General features: G+C 39.7%; 1 protein-coding gene across 2 annotated transcripts; it reads left to right on the top strand.

Annotated features, from left to right (window-relative positions):
* The first annotated feature begins 5,690 nt into the window (after positions 1 to 5,690).
* TFAM (transcription factor A, mitochondrial) lies at positions 5,691 to 16,797 on the top strand. Of its 2 annotated transcripts, none has more exons than XM_075000309.1 (7): positions 5,691 to 5,813; positions 6,387 to 6,429; positions 8,517 to 8,587; positions 11,036 to 11,185; positions 12,784 to 12,879; positions 13,513 to 13,569; positions 15,893 to 16,797. In XM_075000309.1, exons 1-7 carry the CDS (start codon positions 5,736 to 5,738, stop codon positions 16,157 to 16,159), a joined length of 762 nt encoding a protein of 253 aa, XP_074856410.1. In that variant the 5' UTR covers positions 5,691 to 5,735; the 3' UTR covers positions 16,160 to 16,797. The 2 variants fall into 2 exon arrangements, with proteins under 2 accessions (XP_074856410.1, XP_074856409.1); XM_075000308.1 differs by having other exon boundaries at positions 5,697 to 5,813; positions 6,387 to 6,520.
* The last annotated feature ends 30 nt before the right edge of the window (positions 16,798 to 16,827 follow it).

Genomic DNA, 16,827 nt, shown 5'->3' with positions numbered 1-16,827 from the left:
ATTGTTAAATAAGAAGGATTTTGAGAATTTCACGGTAAATGCTCTTGCATTGTTTCTTACGCACAATGAATGCTTTTGGTTTTCTCTTTTCAAAATGTTGCTCAGTCCTGCTGTTTTCATTATGATGGAATAAATAATGTGTAAATTTGTATTTCCCTCTATCCAATCATGCTCTATTGTTCATTGTAAAACTTTCTCATCTGACTGTTCTCTCTGTGCTGACTTTGCCACAGCTAAAGGATCTCCATCTCCAGAAATTCTTGAAAATGTAATGTTTTTATTTATTCTTGCTCTTTATCTACAGACAGCTTGCTTTCTAATAACTTGTTTAACAAATTTGATAGTTGTGGTGTTATCTGGTTAAAGACGCTACCTGAGGCCTAAATGAAAAAGATTAAAAATGTCTCTCTGCTAATGAATAGCTTGCTCTTTAAGTACTCATATTTAATTCTGTTTTTTAATATTGTATTCAACTGCTAAGGAATTAATTGAAGTTACTAAAAGATGCCTTATGTATGGGGAATAGTAGTTCAGGAATTGCAATGAGTATAAAAAAGCAGCTAAGAAGAAGAGTGAAGATACAGTTCCAATGAATGCACCACCTCAGAAGGAAACCGGTGTTCTTCAGAAAAATAAAGAACAAGTGCAAAGAAATGCTCTAAAACAGGGGGTGAGCAAACTTTTTACGTCGGGACCCACTTTTCATCCTTGCAGTTAGCCAGGGCTCTCCAACCCGGATGTCATGCACTGAGCTCCCTTGGCGATGGTGGTGGGGATGGGGGCAAGGGAGGCAGAGGAGGCCAGTGGAGCCTCATTACCTAATGAATAATTTTGTTTGTGTTTAAGATGCTACAGGGATGCCTGTCTTTTTGTGATTGCTTATGTAAAATTGACAAATAAAGAAACACAAATGCCAAGACTGGAGCTGAACTGAGTTCTTTGGGAACTGAGTGGAAGAGGTCTCGAAAGAACCCCAAAGTAGTACTGCTGTGACTTGGACACTCTCATCTGGACCACGTGTATACATCCTTTTGTTTGAGGGTTGTAACCTGGCATTAAGGGAAATGGCCTTGGTAGGGATTAAGGGTCTCTATGTGGAACTTAGTGTCAAGCTGGAGAAGTGGCCCTTGTCACTGGCCTTCTTGGCTTGAATTTCACCCTCAAAAGTGGGACCTTCTAACTGTGGTTTAGCGCTCAATTCCAAAGTAAGCTTAGTCAAAATAGTTTGATTCTGTGCTTGATAAATGACAAATAGGCCAATCACTAAGACCCACTTTGCAGATGATGATCTGAAGCACAGACACACTTGGGACCAGATCTTCAAAGGTATTTAGACACCTATCATGGAAATCACTTAGTTAATAGTGTATATTGGAGGACCGAGGCTTAGCCTCAGTTGCCCGTCTTTTAAATGAAAATAATCTTTCTTTCCTACCTCCTATATGTTTTGTGACGATAAATATTTTAAAATGTTTGAAGTGCCAAAGCACTCGTTAAGGAGAGGCCATTTTTAAAGAAAGAATACTGGTTGGTAGATGGGGAATAGTAAGAGAGAAGGAGCCGTGCTAGTCTATAAACTATCAAAACAAAAAACAGTCAAATAGCACTTTAAAGAATAGCAAAATAATTTAGGTGATGAGCTTTCGTGGGACAGACCCACTTTTTCAGACCATAGCCATACCACGAAAGCTCACCTAATAAATTACTTTGCTAGTCTTTAAAGTGCTGCTTGACTGTTTTGATGGTTGGTAGATGGTTTTCAAGGGAATCAGCTGAGAGACTGTTTATGGGATAGATTTGTCTCCAAATAAGTTTTGATATAGTCTTCTGGTTTCAGACTGGAAGTGTGCAATCAGACATCATTTAGATGTGATGGTCATAGTAAAAATACTGCCTGATGAAATGAGGTCAAAAGATAAAATTGAATAGGCCTTCTGAGAGTGACAGACTCTAAATCTGGGGTGTTGGGTCAGTTCTGAAGCAGGAGCCTCTATAGTGGCTACTGCAACAGCAAACTATCCACGTTATTTGGAAAATACGTTTATTGTTCAAACCATGTAACTAGTGGCAAGAATGCTGGATGCCATGGCTCTAAATATAACCTCGATTACCTTTTTTACATTTACAGGATTCAGGCTTCTCTGTGATAAAACTATAGTTCCACCAACATCTTCCTCATTCGTATGCCTAAGGTTGAATTCTAACACCGCAGAGTGGAATTTCAGCAGAATAACATGGATCAGTCAGCTTGATGAGTGAAAGTGATTGTGACAAGAAACGTGACTTTCCACATTTAAAAAAAAAAAAATCACAGGACTTGAGTTGTTGCAATTTGACCTTTGGTCAGCTTTGTCAGGACCCCATATTTTGCAACACCAGTTTTATTGTTATAAATGTGACTGTGTTAAGACATTAAGACTGTGTCAACACTTAAAAAAAAAAAGCTTTGAAGCCGCTTACTTCGAAGTATATTGAAGTAAGTAACTTCGAAGTTGAGCATCTACACGCACCCTGCTTCAATACAGCACTACTCCATTCCCGGGAATGCAGTAAGGACTTCAAATTTGGGCTCCTTTGAAGTCAACTTTGAAATAAAAGAAAATGTATGTACACTCTGCTGGCTACTTTGAAGTACTGCCTAACTTCTAAATTCGTTCCTAATGTAGATGCACCCAAGAAGTAATTTTGCTGCTCTACTCTGTGCTGGTTAGTCCTCATTGGTCTCCTATGTCCAGTTCTGTGTACCACCTTTCAAGAATAATGCAGACTAAATGGAACAGATCCAAAGAAAAACAAAAAAAAAATTATGAAAGTTCTAGAAAACATAGCCTTTGAGGGAAGACTGAAAGAATTGGGTTTAGTTTGGAAAACAAAAGACTGGGAGGGGATGTTAGCAGTTTTCAAGTTGTGCCATTACTTCAGTGTCTGCATTAAGTGGAGATATCAATAGTCTTCAGTACTAAACAACTTTTGCTGCTCTATACCTGTTCTTTCTTTAGACAGTTAGTTTTTTTTTTTTTCTTTACTTTGTTGCTTTTTTGGTCAGTGCTCACAGCACCAGCATGTTTTTACTTGTTTGTACAGTTGTCTGCCAGCTTTTGTCTTTCATGTTCTGACATGAAAGTTAAGCAGTTTGTTACCCAGAAAGGAATGTAGTTCTCTTCAGTGCCAGCATCAAAGGGGCTTTGTTTTGTTTCTTGGTCAAGAAACACCATGTAATATGACGTCTATTCTAAGACATCTACCTTTCTAAGCAATTTTTAACTTGTTCCTTTCCTATTTTAACTTCTGAACCTGCCTCCTTTTGGCCAGCTTTCACTATTGCAGGTACCCAATCTCCATCAACATTCTTGATGAAAACCAAAACCAAGAAGTAATTAAGCACCTCTGTCATTTATTTCCACATTTTCTGTTGTTTTTGTGTCGTCATTGAGCAATGGGCTTACTCTGTCCTTACTCTTCCTCATGCTTTTAATGTATTTGTAGGATGTTTTTGTTACCTTTTATGGCTCTAGCTAGACTGAGTTCGTTTTGTGCCTTTCTAATTTTGTCCCTACATATGTGTTATGTTCATCCTTTGCACTTTGACCTAGTTTCTACTTTTTATAGGACTCCTTGGTTTTTAGATCATTCAAGATCTCCTGGGTTAGTCTGTGTTGTCCCTTTCCATACTTCCAATGTTTTCTCCACAGTGGGATAGTGTGCTCTTGCACCCTTAATAATGTCCCTTTGAAAAACCACCATCTTCAGTTTTTCCTCTTAATACTGCTACCCATCTTACTTACCAGATCCTTGAGTTTGCTAAAGTCTGCCTCTTTGAAATCCACGGTCTTTATTTTGCTGATCTCCATTCTTCCATTCCTCAGAATCATGGACCCTGTCATTTGATGATCATTTCCACCCAAGATGCCTCCCACTTTCAAATTCTCAGCTAATTCTTCCCTGTTAAAAATCTAAATTACAACAGCCTCCCCTCAGTAGCTTTCTCCACTTTGATATAAAAAACTGTCTCAAATACATTCCAATACATGTTGGTTAATCTGTGCCCTGCTGTCTTGTTTTGCTCAGATAGCTAGATAACTGAAGTCCTCCCTCGCCACCAAGTCCTGACTTCTACTCCTCAGGGGGTGATTCTTTATCTCTCATAGCCAGCGCAACATAACAGTTGTCAGGAACCATGGTGGGTGGATTGGGAGAGAGTAGAGCACTGCCTAATGTCAGAAGTAACCAAGGGCCTGTGTCCCCCCTGTGGCAGAGCCATCTCCTCCTCCAGAGGTGTGCCAGCAGTCCTTTGCAGCTGGATAGCTTCCTCAGCCTTGAATGTGTGAATGAATACTCCACGGTAATTCCTTCTGGGCATGAATGCTCATTAGCCTTGCCACCTACTCCTGTAGCTCTCCCACCTGATACCTGCTGCTGGAATCTTTCACATTGGCTGGTTCCCAGAGCCTGGTTTTCTGTAAGTGGGAAGTACAAGCCACAGTCTGCAAAACTACAGCAGAATCTGGGTAGAGACAGCCATGGTCAGGTGGTATGTCTGGCTACATGCAAAGGTGGAGGACACAGGAGCAGTGATGGCAAACATGATGCAACCCCTCCCAACCATAGTGTAGAAGACAAGGCTATTAGTGGGGAAAAAATACACCCAACTATGTGTGATTAGGAGTTGGCAAAGAGGTGAAATAATGGATCTTGAGGCACAGGCTTGTGCTAAGAGCTGTTTCCTTAAAGGTCAAGGATAGCAGCATAGTTTGCCATCACAAGACAGCCAGGAGACCCCTTCTCAGCTACCTTTCTCCCAAGTAGAGAGAGCGGTTTGCAGTGTAGTTATACCTGTATGAGGATCCCTGCACATTAAAGAGACATAGTGGGGTGAAGTACTACCTTTGAATTGACCAACTTTTGAGGTTCAGAGAGAAGCGTTCAGACCACTACTGAAGAAGAGCTGTGTGGTTTGAAAGCTTGTTTCTTCTCCACAGAAGTCGATCCAACCCAATAACACAGCTTGTCTCTGAGTAAGGCTATGGACAGCCTCCTGCTAAGGGGCTGAGGCTTAGTAGGGACAATTCTGTACAGACGGTATCTTTAGAGAAAAAATTTAACTTGAATCTATGCTAATTGCAGATAAGGAGGCTTCAAAGGGAACGCCAACATCACCAGCATCAGTTTCTTCAAATACTCCGCATGACACCCGGAGGGGATGGCCTTTTTGCAGGAGGCGGAAGACGCTGGCTGCAGCTGCGATGCCGCCGTGCGAGCCGAGAGCGCTTCCTGCGCGTTTGCAATCGGAGCAAAGCCCGGCACACAAGGCTCACGGTGCATGTGTCTCAGGCCGCCTCGATCGAAGGAGACGTCAGTCAGGTGTCGGCATCGCTACCAGCTCGCAAACTACTGGGCCGCCTTGAGAGCCCTCATATGGCCCAGACACACAACAGCGAGGCGGGCCAGCGGCGCTGCAGGTGCTAGCCGAGCTTCGGAGGAAGAGACCTGGCACCAGCAGCTCCTGCTCCAGCTCCGCCGCCTTCCCCGGCGGTCCCGGAAAATCTCCCGGGCTACTGGCACGCGCCACTCTTCTCCAGCCGGCGGAAGGACGGTTCGGAGCATGCGCCGCAGAGACTCCACTGCCCGGGGCTTGGTGTTCTATCAGAGGGGCGGGGCCTGATTTTTCCCACACTGCACCGCGCCAGCAGCGCGCGCGGATGTGACCTTCCTACCCAGCGTTCTCCTGTGTGGGAATGGTTAGTCGGTGTCATGGCGGGTGCGTTGCTGGGCCGGGCTTTGGCTGCTCTTCCCAGCGCCCGGCACGTTCTCAGGTGCGGCGCCGGCTGGGGTCAGCGACGGGACGTGGGAGTGAGCCCGTCTGTGGCCTCCAGCGCAGCTCTCTGCCTCTCGCCTGCCCCTCCCCCCACTTCATGCTGCAGCCTCTCGCCCTCGGCAGCGCCCCGGCCCTCCTCAGCGCATCGTCTCGTTCCGGCCGAAGCACCCCTCGGGCACCCGCCGCCCCTGGTCCCCCTCCCCGGGCGCAGCACCCCTCGGGCACTCTCCGCCCCCTCCCTTCGCTCCTTCTCCCCATGGCCCTCTTTGCACTTGGAGGGAGCGCGGCCGTGGGTGGAGGGCAATAGAGGCTTTCAGCGTGTTGGAAGTGTCTGATCCAAAGCCTGGTTACAAATGCGGAGCTGTTCTGGGGTCATTCCTGTGCTTTTTGGTTGGGAGCATGGTGGGTTTTGCCTGTCAGTTGTGGGATTATTCTGGAGCCTGGTAATACATGGGCAGGGGGTGGGGGGAGTTGCGAGGGAATGGCCATTATAGTAATTTTGACGTTTAGTTTACAACTGAATTTATGTTGATGTATTTTTAATACTCGGCCACTTTGCTTGTGTTTAAAGATCCTGTACTTCATACTCAGTGGAGAAGTGGTTTTCAAAACAGGTCAGTTCAGATAATCCTCCAAAGCGACCATTATCGGCCTACTTTCGTTTTGTAAAAGATCAGCAGCCCATTTTTAGAAAACAAAATCCAGGTAAGGAATTCTCCTAAAGAATTTTAGCAGGAGAATAATTATTTTTGTTTTGTAGACTGATTAGAAATGTAAATATATTCATTTCATTTTACTAGGAACTGTTGGTAGCTCAGTTTATAGAACCCAGTTTTATTTCAGTTGTGTATAAAGTTCAGTTTTCCTTGGCTAAAAAATTAGATGAGTAATTGAGTCAGAAACTAAATATTGCGTAAATACCTACACTTTATTAACTTAATCTTAAAAGCACTTTGTAAAGTGATTAAAGTCCAGTAAAATTAAGTATCAGGATTAAATGTTAGTTACACATACTGCCTGTACTTTATATTAGCTCTAAAAGTGTTTGAATTTTAGTTGGTTCAGAAAAGAATAAATAAGTAATTAATATGAGGGAACTTGATACTATTGGGCCATGCTGACACTGATATTTGCATTGTAATTATTAGCATTCCATCATTGCACATAAATATTTCTTTTCATCCATATTAAAAGCTTTTATTCTGATGCTTTATCTGATATTTTGCTGGGCTTTTTAAATAGTAGGTTTGTCCATAATCTAGGTGAGGAAAGGGAAAGTATTTTTTTATAGTGGGTGTCTTTCTCTTCAATATTTTTCATTCTAAATTATGTTTTCAGTTACTGTGCACCAGAGCATGCTTTTCATTCCTATTCATACCCAAAAAGAGCAGCAAAATTGGATGATCTGATATGGAAAGTTTCACATGGGAATGAAGAAACTTGGTCTAATAGAGAATTATGTTGTTAAGGTTACACACTCAAAATTTTAAACAGTTAGTAATTCTGAAGTCCTTTGACTGTAGAGAGGGAGTAATTAGAAAGTTCTCCTTTTCAAATAGGCTTGAAGATCTTGTCCAGTTGCATACCCTGATCCCAGTGCATGTCTTCCTGTGATTTAGACTACAACTTAGTATGTTCCGTTCTGTGAGCACAAAAAGGTTTTTGTCGACTTGATAAAGTAGTATTCTTCTTCATCTTAATAAAGTTACTCTATTAGCCGAAAAGCTAATAGTCCATGACAAAATGTGGCACTGTTGATTGGAGTGTGAAAAGAGAAGCTGACCCATGTATACTAGGTCTGTCCTGTCTTTCAATACTGTTGAACCAGGATTACTTACTGAATATTTAGGTTGTCATGTCAGTAGTGGGCCTGTCCTTTTTGGAAATGTGACCTGCAGAAGTGGATTAGGTGGTGAGGAGAGTTGAGCCTGTATCTTTTCCCTCAATAGGATGTGTAAAGAAACTCTTGAAGGCCTGTTTCTGTTTTGCATTACAAGCTCGAGTCTTGTTTGACCTGAAATACTTTGATTGAATTGATGAAATATTCCCTGAGGTAAGGAGGGAAGCCAATTGAGAAGGGAAGGGCACTTTAGGAAGTCTGTCTAAACCACTGCTTGGTGAAATTGGGGATTGGTTGTTACACTTATTTATCTTCAGTGATTGGCATTTTAGGTGAAGTACCTGCCATTTGAAGATTCAGTGCTACTTCTTATTCATTTAATGTGTAAAGCCTAACATTCATGAGGTGAATATTCCACGTTTCCAGCAGATCCTCTTTCAAAACAAATGAAGTTGAGACTTGACTTTCCTTGTATTTATAAGTAAAAATCCAAAATAAAAGCAAGCAGAGTTTGTCAGTTTTTATATACAGAGTAAGGAAGCAAAAAGAAACATCAGCCCAGTGTACAAAACATTCTGTGTAAGTCACATATAAACAAATTTCTGGTTCTAAAAGAATGAGAGCCAAGCTTCTGTTAGGAATAAAGAAAAGCTATTTTACTCACCTGGTGATTACAGTTTCTCTTACTGGCACATTAGGAAAGGTTTAATGGAAAAAAGAATGTCCGTGTGACAGAAAAATATTAGTAGCAAATTTTTTCCTGGGGAAAACTGGAAAAACATTTCAAACAGGAAATTGCATCTGTTCTAATTTTTCTCTTCCTTGTAAACTAATATATTAAAATTTTGTTCTGCTTTACAGAAATAAGTGTTTTGGAGATAGCAAAAAAAATTGGATATGCTTGGAAAGAGCTACCAGTATCAGAAAAGCAAGTAAGGTCAATTGTTTGTTTTTTTGTTTTTTGCTTTATCAGTTGCATAGTGAGTCTTTTTGACAAGGTTTGATCCAGCTTATCAAAGGAAACTTTGTTAAGCTTGTAAAAAAGCAACTGCAGTCCTCTGATTTTTTGGGACCACTTGTTACTAAAGCTTTGGACCTGGATATGGGACAAATGGTGTTGCTGAAGCTGATCGCTCCAAACAGACATGGATGAAGTGTTTACTGTTGCTTTTACAACGGTTGTCTTAAATACTTGATGAAAAAAATGGTGTTGACTCCTTTGCAGTCTTTAGGAAATGGCTCAATTTCTTCCTTAATGAGAATTCCTGGAGCATTGTACTTTGAAAATACATGCCATCATGTTCTTTGGTATTTTGAGGAAAAGTGTTTTTTCCCCTCATCCAGTCTAGTCAGATAGTAGACTCAGATCTGCATTCATAGAATCATAGAATACTAGGACTGGAAGGGACCTCGAGAGGCCATCGAGTCCAGCCCTCTGCGCCAATGCCAGGACCAACTACTGTCTAAGCCATCCCTGATAGACATCTGTCTAACCTGGTTCTTAAATATCTCCAGCGATGGAGATTCCACAACCTCCCTTGGCAATTTATTCCACCGTTTGACCACCCTGACAGTTAAGAACTTTTTCTTAATGTCCAACCTAAACCTCCCTTGCTGCATTTTAAGTCCATTGCCTCTTGTTCTATCCTCAGAGGCCAAAAAGAACAAGTTTTCTCCCTCCTCCTTATGACACCTTTTTAGATAGCTGAAAACCACTATCATGTCTCCCCTCAGTCTTCTCTTTTCCAAACTAAACAAGCCCAATTCTTTCAGCATTTCTTCATTCCTGGTATCTCCTGATAAGCTCCTCTGCGGTCTTTGTTAGTCTGGTACGTCATGGTCACTGACAATGTAACCATATATTTTTCCATCTGGGGTTTCTTCTCCTCCTTGTCCTGCCCCTCCGGAGCTGAAAAACACAACGTGCTATCTTGTTTTTAAATAGGTGCACTTAACTTTCCTGCAAGCTGCTCTAATAGCTGATAAATCACTTACCAGATGACTAATTGAGTAGTTGTACCATCTGAAGCTATATGTTAGAATTGAAACTGGTCTAAAATATGTTAGAAATGTAACAGATCACTCATCTAACTACCCCAGGCTTGAAGAGGGTTGGGAGAAATTTAATGTACCTCCCAGGGGATACTGCTAGTTACATTTCTCCAGGTGAGAGGAGAAGCGATCAGGTTTAGAGGGAAGGTTCTATTGCTATGTGTAATACTGAAATCCTCATATACAATGGTAGTGAAATCTTCATTTTCATTACTTTATTATCCTTTCAGATTGAAATTGGGATGTGAGAAGAGGAAAAAGGATGGTATTTGGGGAGATCAGGAGAGTAACTCCTCAGCTGCTCATGGGCTTGTGTGCAACCAGCTTGACAAGTGACAGCAGAGCTAGTGTGCTCTGAGTTGTTACAGTTGTCTCAAAAGACCAGACAGGAGCATTTAGAGGCATTAGAAGGCTCATCACTGGTATAGTTACTGCATTAGCGTTTAACCAAATCTGATGTAATGGTTTTAATGTGTTGGTTAGCTTTTCAGTATAAATTATGACATAGTAGCTGTTAATGCACAATATGATATGTGTATGGCAGAGGGTCTAAAGAGTAGTTATGTCATATCACTTGTGTATCATGAGGTTACTCCATCCTGATGACTAACTCCCATGAATTGTGCCCCCCCGGGGGAGAGGAGAAGCAGGACAAAGATATGATGCTGTTACACCTGGGAGGTGGAGAGCTCATATTAAAGAACTCTTCTTTCCTAGAAGTGTTGTGAATCTCTGCATCCACTGATTATTTCTGGGGACTCTGGAAAAATTATTATTCTCTTTACTGCTTGGCATACCAAACCAACATTTGTATCCCGCTACAGCCTGCATTGGTTTGGTAGGCTGTTTGAGCTTTTAAGTGTTTTAAAGAAGTGGTTCTCAACCAAGGTGCTGGTACCTTTAGAGGTATGCAGAGGTCTTCCAGGGGGTACATCGTCACCTAGACATCTATTTGTACATCAAACTACATAAAAGCAATAGTGAAGTCAATGCAAACTAAAATTTCATACAGTGTCTTGTTTATACTGCCTTATTCATGATACACTGAAATGCATATACAGTATTTATATTCCAATTGATTTAATTTATAATAACCAATTTTGCAGTAGTGGTGTGCTGTGACACTTGCAATTCTGTGTCTATTTGTAAGCAATTTTTGTTTTTTAAGTGAATTGAAATTTGTGGGTTTGCAGGCAAATCGAACTCCTGAAAGGAATACAGTTGTTTGGAATGGTTAAGATCCACTGTGTTAACGATATAATCTTTAGCAGAAATTGTCAGTTATGTTTGCTTATTTAGGTTGCTTCCATTGGTTTTCTTCTTTATAGACATATGAAGCAGCTGCAAAGATAGAGAGACAAGCATACAAAGAAGAGCTGGCTATATACAAAGCACAGTTAAGTCCAGCCCAGTTATTAGCTTTGAAAGAAGAAAGGAGGCAAAAACTGGCAAAAAGAAAAGCAATGAAGAAAAAGAGGGTAAGCACTCAAAATGTGATTTCATTTTTCCTTTTAAGGTAATTTAAATGTATCCTGGTTTTTTCAAATAGTCATTAAACATGAAGCATGATTACAGTGCAAGAATAGAAATGCAGTTTTAATGGAAGGCTGTCAGGTTAAAACTCATACTTAAATCATTACTGATGTTTCTCTTAATACTTGAGTGTATTAATTTACTTTAATTTGCCTCTCATTGTGGTATACTTGTTTTCCATTTCTCTTAACCGAAACTGTGAAAACAGACCAGCCAGTTTCACCTTCTGACTGGTTTCCTTCCTTCTTTCTCTTCCCCCCCTGCCTATTTTGCCTGCTCCAGGATGACATCCAGTTGACTTAGCCTCCACAAAATCATTGTAGCCACCAGCACGTGTCCTAGATAAGATTAGTAAGTTTGGCACTTCACATGTCCTTTGTATCGAAATATAAATACTCTTCCCCTACTTCATCTTCCCCTGAAGAAAGGGAACTTTTGGACTTAAAGAAACAGGTTCCACCTCCCTTGTCCTTCACCTTCGGGACCTGAGTGGTCTGGACTGGGGCTGTTAATGCTGCGGCCCATCTTTCTCTGACTCCAAGCAGCTCCTGCAGCCTTGGCTGCTGCTGATTTCCCATGGACCCAGATCCCTATGGCCCTGGCTTGCTCCCATCTGCTGGCGGGGCTCTCTAATCCCGGATTTCAGAGCTTCAACCTGTACAAGTAATGGAAGAAACAACTCACGGAAAGCTCTTTTAAAGGAGACTGTTTTGATCGAATATTTTGCGATATTGTTACCTTTCAGTATGAGTCTATATAGTATGTCCAGTGAATATAGGGAAAAAGTGAAACTATCTGATTTGTTCTAAAGAAGAATTTCTATCTTCCTCTAATCAATACTTGAAAATATAAAATCACAGTTGGAGTAGTTCAACAAGTGAAGGTTCCCAGGCAAAGCCAGAAATTTTATGTTGTGTTTAGTCTCAAAGACATTGTTAATCTGCCTGGGATAAATGTGGCAGTAGTCATCCTAACAAATTAACCACTCATTTTCATTCAGGGAGTCCACTGATAGTTTCTTCTAAGGATCATTTTAATTTGTCTAAGACATTTATTGCAGTCCTTCAGTGTAGCTAATTTTGGTCCCTTCCAGCGTTCCTTGTAAGATGAGCACTTGGGCAGTCACCCAGGAGAGATTCTAATGCTGCCCAGCTGATTAGCAGAGTGCCCACAGCCAGCGGCTACTGGTATTGCACCTCTGCACATGCCTTTGTGCATATAACAAAATTTACTCCACATGTGGATGGAGCAAATCAGGTAGAACTTCCTCTCAGTTAGCCAAATATATCTGATTCTCTTAGTCTGGGTTAAAGTATGAATTAGTTCACAAATGAAGACTAGTTTGGTTTTAGTGTAAACCTTCATGGTCTTTTGTCCAGAGTTAAATGCAATTTTGCAGAATGAAAGTGATTATCTTTTTGTAAAATGCTTCTTTTATTTTTAATAACTGTAAAATGGCCAACAAAAAGCTGATATTATCGGTTTTGCTAAAATGAATTGCAAGAAAGAGAAAAATAACTTCTGCCTTCTTACAATTTTTTAGGAATTAACGGTGCTTGGAAAGCCTAAAAGACCTCGTACTGGCTTTAATATTTTTATGTCTGAACACTTCCAGGAAGCTAAGGGAATTTCAGTTCAGGTAAAGCAAACAAAATTGGTCAACTATAGATTTCTTCATTGTTAAAATGACTGTCTTCCAAAATGTGTTGCATTCTGAAAACTTGCTTTAGATTCTTTTATGGGTAGCGGTTCAGAGAGTTCATTGTTTTTGGCTTTTGCTCTGCTGTGCAGAAATGGGAATTTTTAGGGCATGGTTAAATGTTTGCTGCTATGTCCTTGCTGTCCAAATTGAACCACTTAATGGATATTTGGACTTAATGAATCAAAAAGTCTTTCAGTATTGTATACATTCTGAAGACTTACTCCTACTTATTCAATCACTGGAGGATTCCATCTTTCTTAGTTCTAAACACACAGTTACTTCATTTTAATGAAGACCTTATCTGCACAAGAAATTTGCACCAATTTAACTTCCATTGTTAATTCAATTTGGATTGGGTTTTTAAATTATTAAAAACCCTCATGTGGACATTAGTTTTAATGTGATCTATTTTGGATTAGCTGTCAGCTAAGGTTTTTTTAGGGGGACATTAGTCCCTTTTAGCATATACCCTTGAGAATCGCATGACCAAATTTTTATGTGAGTTTAAGAAAAAGTTTGTAAAACTGTCTGACTACTACAAAAACTTACGTGTGTTCAATTCTTTTGCAGGCAAAGTTGAAGAATTTATATGAAGAATGGCAAAATCTATCCAGTTCTCAAAAGCAGGTATGTGTGTAGCTTTTGATCATGTTCTAATCCTGCTAATTGTTATCCAGCTACAGAATTACAGGTTATTCATTCTGATTTTGGAACACTGTTGTAAATTCTAGTTACACCAGCCCTATATTGTAGTCAAGAAGGCACTTTAACTAAAGAATTTTTTTGTTTATAAATTCTTGAAACCAATTACACTTCAAGCTGAACCATCTCATATTGATTCTTCACACAATATTTACCTAACATTTATTTAAAAATATGGATAAAATTTCACTAAGCTGTGGAATGAGAGGTTGTTGGGAAAGAATGGAAGTTAAAAAGCGTAGAAGGAAGAAAATTAACCAGTTAAATTTTTCATATTAATATCTTGCTTTAGATCTTTTTAAAAACTTCAAACTGGTAATGGATTTGGTACTCATGGGGCATGAGTCCTTTTGATTTGTTTCATAGAAATCTTAAAAATAACGCTTACATATATGGGGAAAGTCTTACTTCATATGGATTTTTTGCTGTCCTTAACAGTGCACTGGTGTATAATGCTCCAGATTTGTGTATAAGAATATTTGAAGCATTCCATGTTAAAATGGTATAAAAACCCAATTGGCCTTTCTTAATCTTGACTCTCTTTAACCTGGTATTCATTGTCGCAAATTTCCTTCATCCAAATGATGTTTGTTTGAATGTGAAGTTAGAGCACGCAGGTATTTTACATTTCATATTCTCTCTGTAGAGAAAATCAAATTTGAAATTGGTTGTGCAGAAATACCGTATTACTTTCCGGTTTTAATGTTTATGTACTCCAGCTTCATCAAACTTATACTCCAGTGCAAAACCTTACTGAACTCAAATTGTAAGGCAGAATCATTTCTCACATCATGTGGAATGTGACAGATCCATTGGGATAATAGATATAAAAGAATCTGGTCTTCCTGTTAAGGTTTTGTGTTAGAAGTGTGGATTTGAAGCTGAGGTTATGTATTGCTTTTTGGTATTTGTTGGAAACAAAAGCTTTATGGAATACATGCAAATGTACCCAGTGTCGACTCAGTTTCTGAAGTCAATAGTGATGATGGTCTTGGGGTTTATTAAAAATAAAAACTTGTACATGCTTTATTCAAATGGTTCTATTTTCAAAACCTGCATCCCCACATTTCCAACCCCCTTGCACTCCCCCCAGCCTTCACTCCTGGGCCCCCCTGCGTTGACTCCTGCTCCCCTCCACATACACCTCAAACCCAAGTCCCTCCTCACCCCCAACCGCTTGCAAAGCGCACAGCTTGACAACCCCCTGTCCTCCCCAGCCAGAGTGAAGAATGCAGCAAACTGCACTTTTCCCTCACTCCCTGAAAGTGAGGAAGGGGAACAGCGAGCAGTGAACCAGCACAACCAAACTCTTACCTTGCTTTAAGATTTGGTATACCGATGCCTCTTATCATATTTGTTGTCCTAGCTCTTACCATTCATGAGGAATTCTTGAACAAAGAGATGCATAGACAAACTTTCTCAAATATATAATATATTGGGGGTGCATCATCGTATCAATAGTTTAAATGGAAGGGAAATATACAGGTCTTTCATTCCCATGCTTAAGTTTAAGACGGATGGCATTGTACTGGTGCAACTGTTGTTAAACATAGCATTTCTTAGCTAATGTTCCCTCTAGCAATAGGGAAAAGGGAGAGTTTAAGGATTTTGATATATCTGTGCAAATAGGTAACAAACCTCTAATGTGCTAGTAAGAAGATGTTATGCAAATAGAGATATTACATTGTAAGCTCAGCATGAGGACTTGTAAAGCACCGTGCAATCCAAGATAGTTTTTTCTAATATTTAAAATTGAAAAGGCAGCTTCCTCATGGAACTATTGTCTGACATCTCAGTACTATTTCACAGCCCGTGAGTTTATCAGAGCATACAGCTAATGTTTTATTTGGTTTATCCGAAATTGCTTCAAATGTTACTTTTCCAGAAAGCTGCAAATTTTAAATATGCTATTGCCTGAATATTCTATCTTGATGCGAGACACTAAGATGGAGGAAAGCTTGAAGGTGTAGGGGGGCCTCAGGATCTCAAGAAGCACAAGAAATGACAATTGTTAGGGAAGAGGTTACTAAGGAATCTGAAACAGACTTCCTTATGTCTTTTAAAGAGATAAATAACTTACTTTACAGCAACCTGTTGTGAGTAAATTTGCTTCTGAGAAATGGATGCTTCCATTTTTTTTGACGCATTAGGAAGGGGGAAATGTCATGGTATTTGGCAGAATTTCCATTTCCACAACAGCCAGAATTTTACCTAAGAAAGTACTGAAACATTTAAAATTATTTCTCAGACATATCAACAACTTGCTGAAGATGACAAGATTAGGTATGAAAATGAAATGAAGTCATGGGAGGAGCAAATGGTTGATGTTGGACGTGAAGATCTGATACGTTACAAAAATAAGACATTCCAAAAGTCAAGAGTTGCACCAGGGAAGAAAACTGTAGGAAAGGTTGTTTCAAAAGAGAGGGCTAAAACTATAAAGAAGATTCAAAGAACTAAAGCTTCATCACCAGAAATTATGGCAAAATTAAAGACAAAAAGTTCTGAAGAATAAAGTTGGTAAACATTTTATATTTAATTACTCGAATGCCAGGACTTTAATCTGCTTGTGTAAATGCACTTGGCACTAGCTTTTTCTTTCTTTTTTTGCGGGGGGAGGGGAGGATGGTTTGTCTAAGATATTTAAGAAAAAAATTGGGTAAGCAATCTTGAAGATTTGAATGATGATTTCTCTAGATTGTGTCTCAGAATGATCTCTGCAGGTGTACCATCTGTATAAACATAATCAAGCTGTGAACTCTTTTGATACTCACTGACGGGTGAGAAGAACATTCTTGAGCCCACAATAATGCAGACAAGTGTTAGTTTTTGTAATTTATAAGGTATTTTTATAAAAGTGCAACAATAATCTACAATATTATCTTCTAGATGATGTAACTAATTAGGAGGTGAATTTACAATAGAGGTAGATTCTGTTCCCTCTCTAGTGTTAATATTGCATGCATAAGTTGGAAATAAGTGACTAGGTGTGTATTTTTACTAATTTAATTTCTAGTCAAAATAAATGTAAACTTCTGAATGATGTACATATTTAGTTTTACTTCCATCCATATTCCTCCGTTTACTACTTTGTGTGTCATACAGCTATGCATATGTTTAAGCTGCATGGAATAAAAAAGTTTTGTACAAAATTATTTTCTGTAGAGTTTTGTCATTGCTTCA

This window comes from Carettochelys insculpta, chromosome 7, assembly GCF_033958435.1.
Source record: "Carettochelys insculpta isolate YL-2023 chromosome 7, ASM3395843v1, whole genome shotgun sequence".
Taxonomy (NCBI): domain Eukaryota; kingdom Metazoa; phylum Chordata; order Testudines; family Carettochelyidae; genus Carettochelys; species Carettochelys insculpta.
This window is presented reverse-complemented; position numbering and strand designations above follow the sequence as displayed.

Coding starts and splice junctions, on each gene's coding strand:
- TFAM (XM_075000308.1), top strand. CDS start 5,752: ATGGCGGGTGCGTTGCTGGGCCGGGCTTTGGCTGCTCTTCCCAGCGCC. Junction 11,186..12,783: donor AAGCAATGAAGAAAAAGAGG/GTAAGCACTCAA, acceptor ACAATTTTTTAG/GAATTAACGGTGCTTGGAAA. Junction 12,880..13,512: donor CTAAGGGAATTTCAGTTCAG/GTAAAGCAAACA, acceptor ATTCTTTTGCAG/GCAAAGTTGAAGAATTTATA.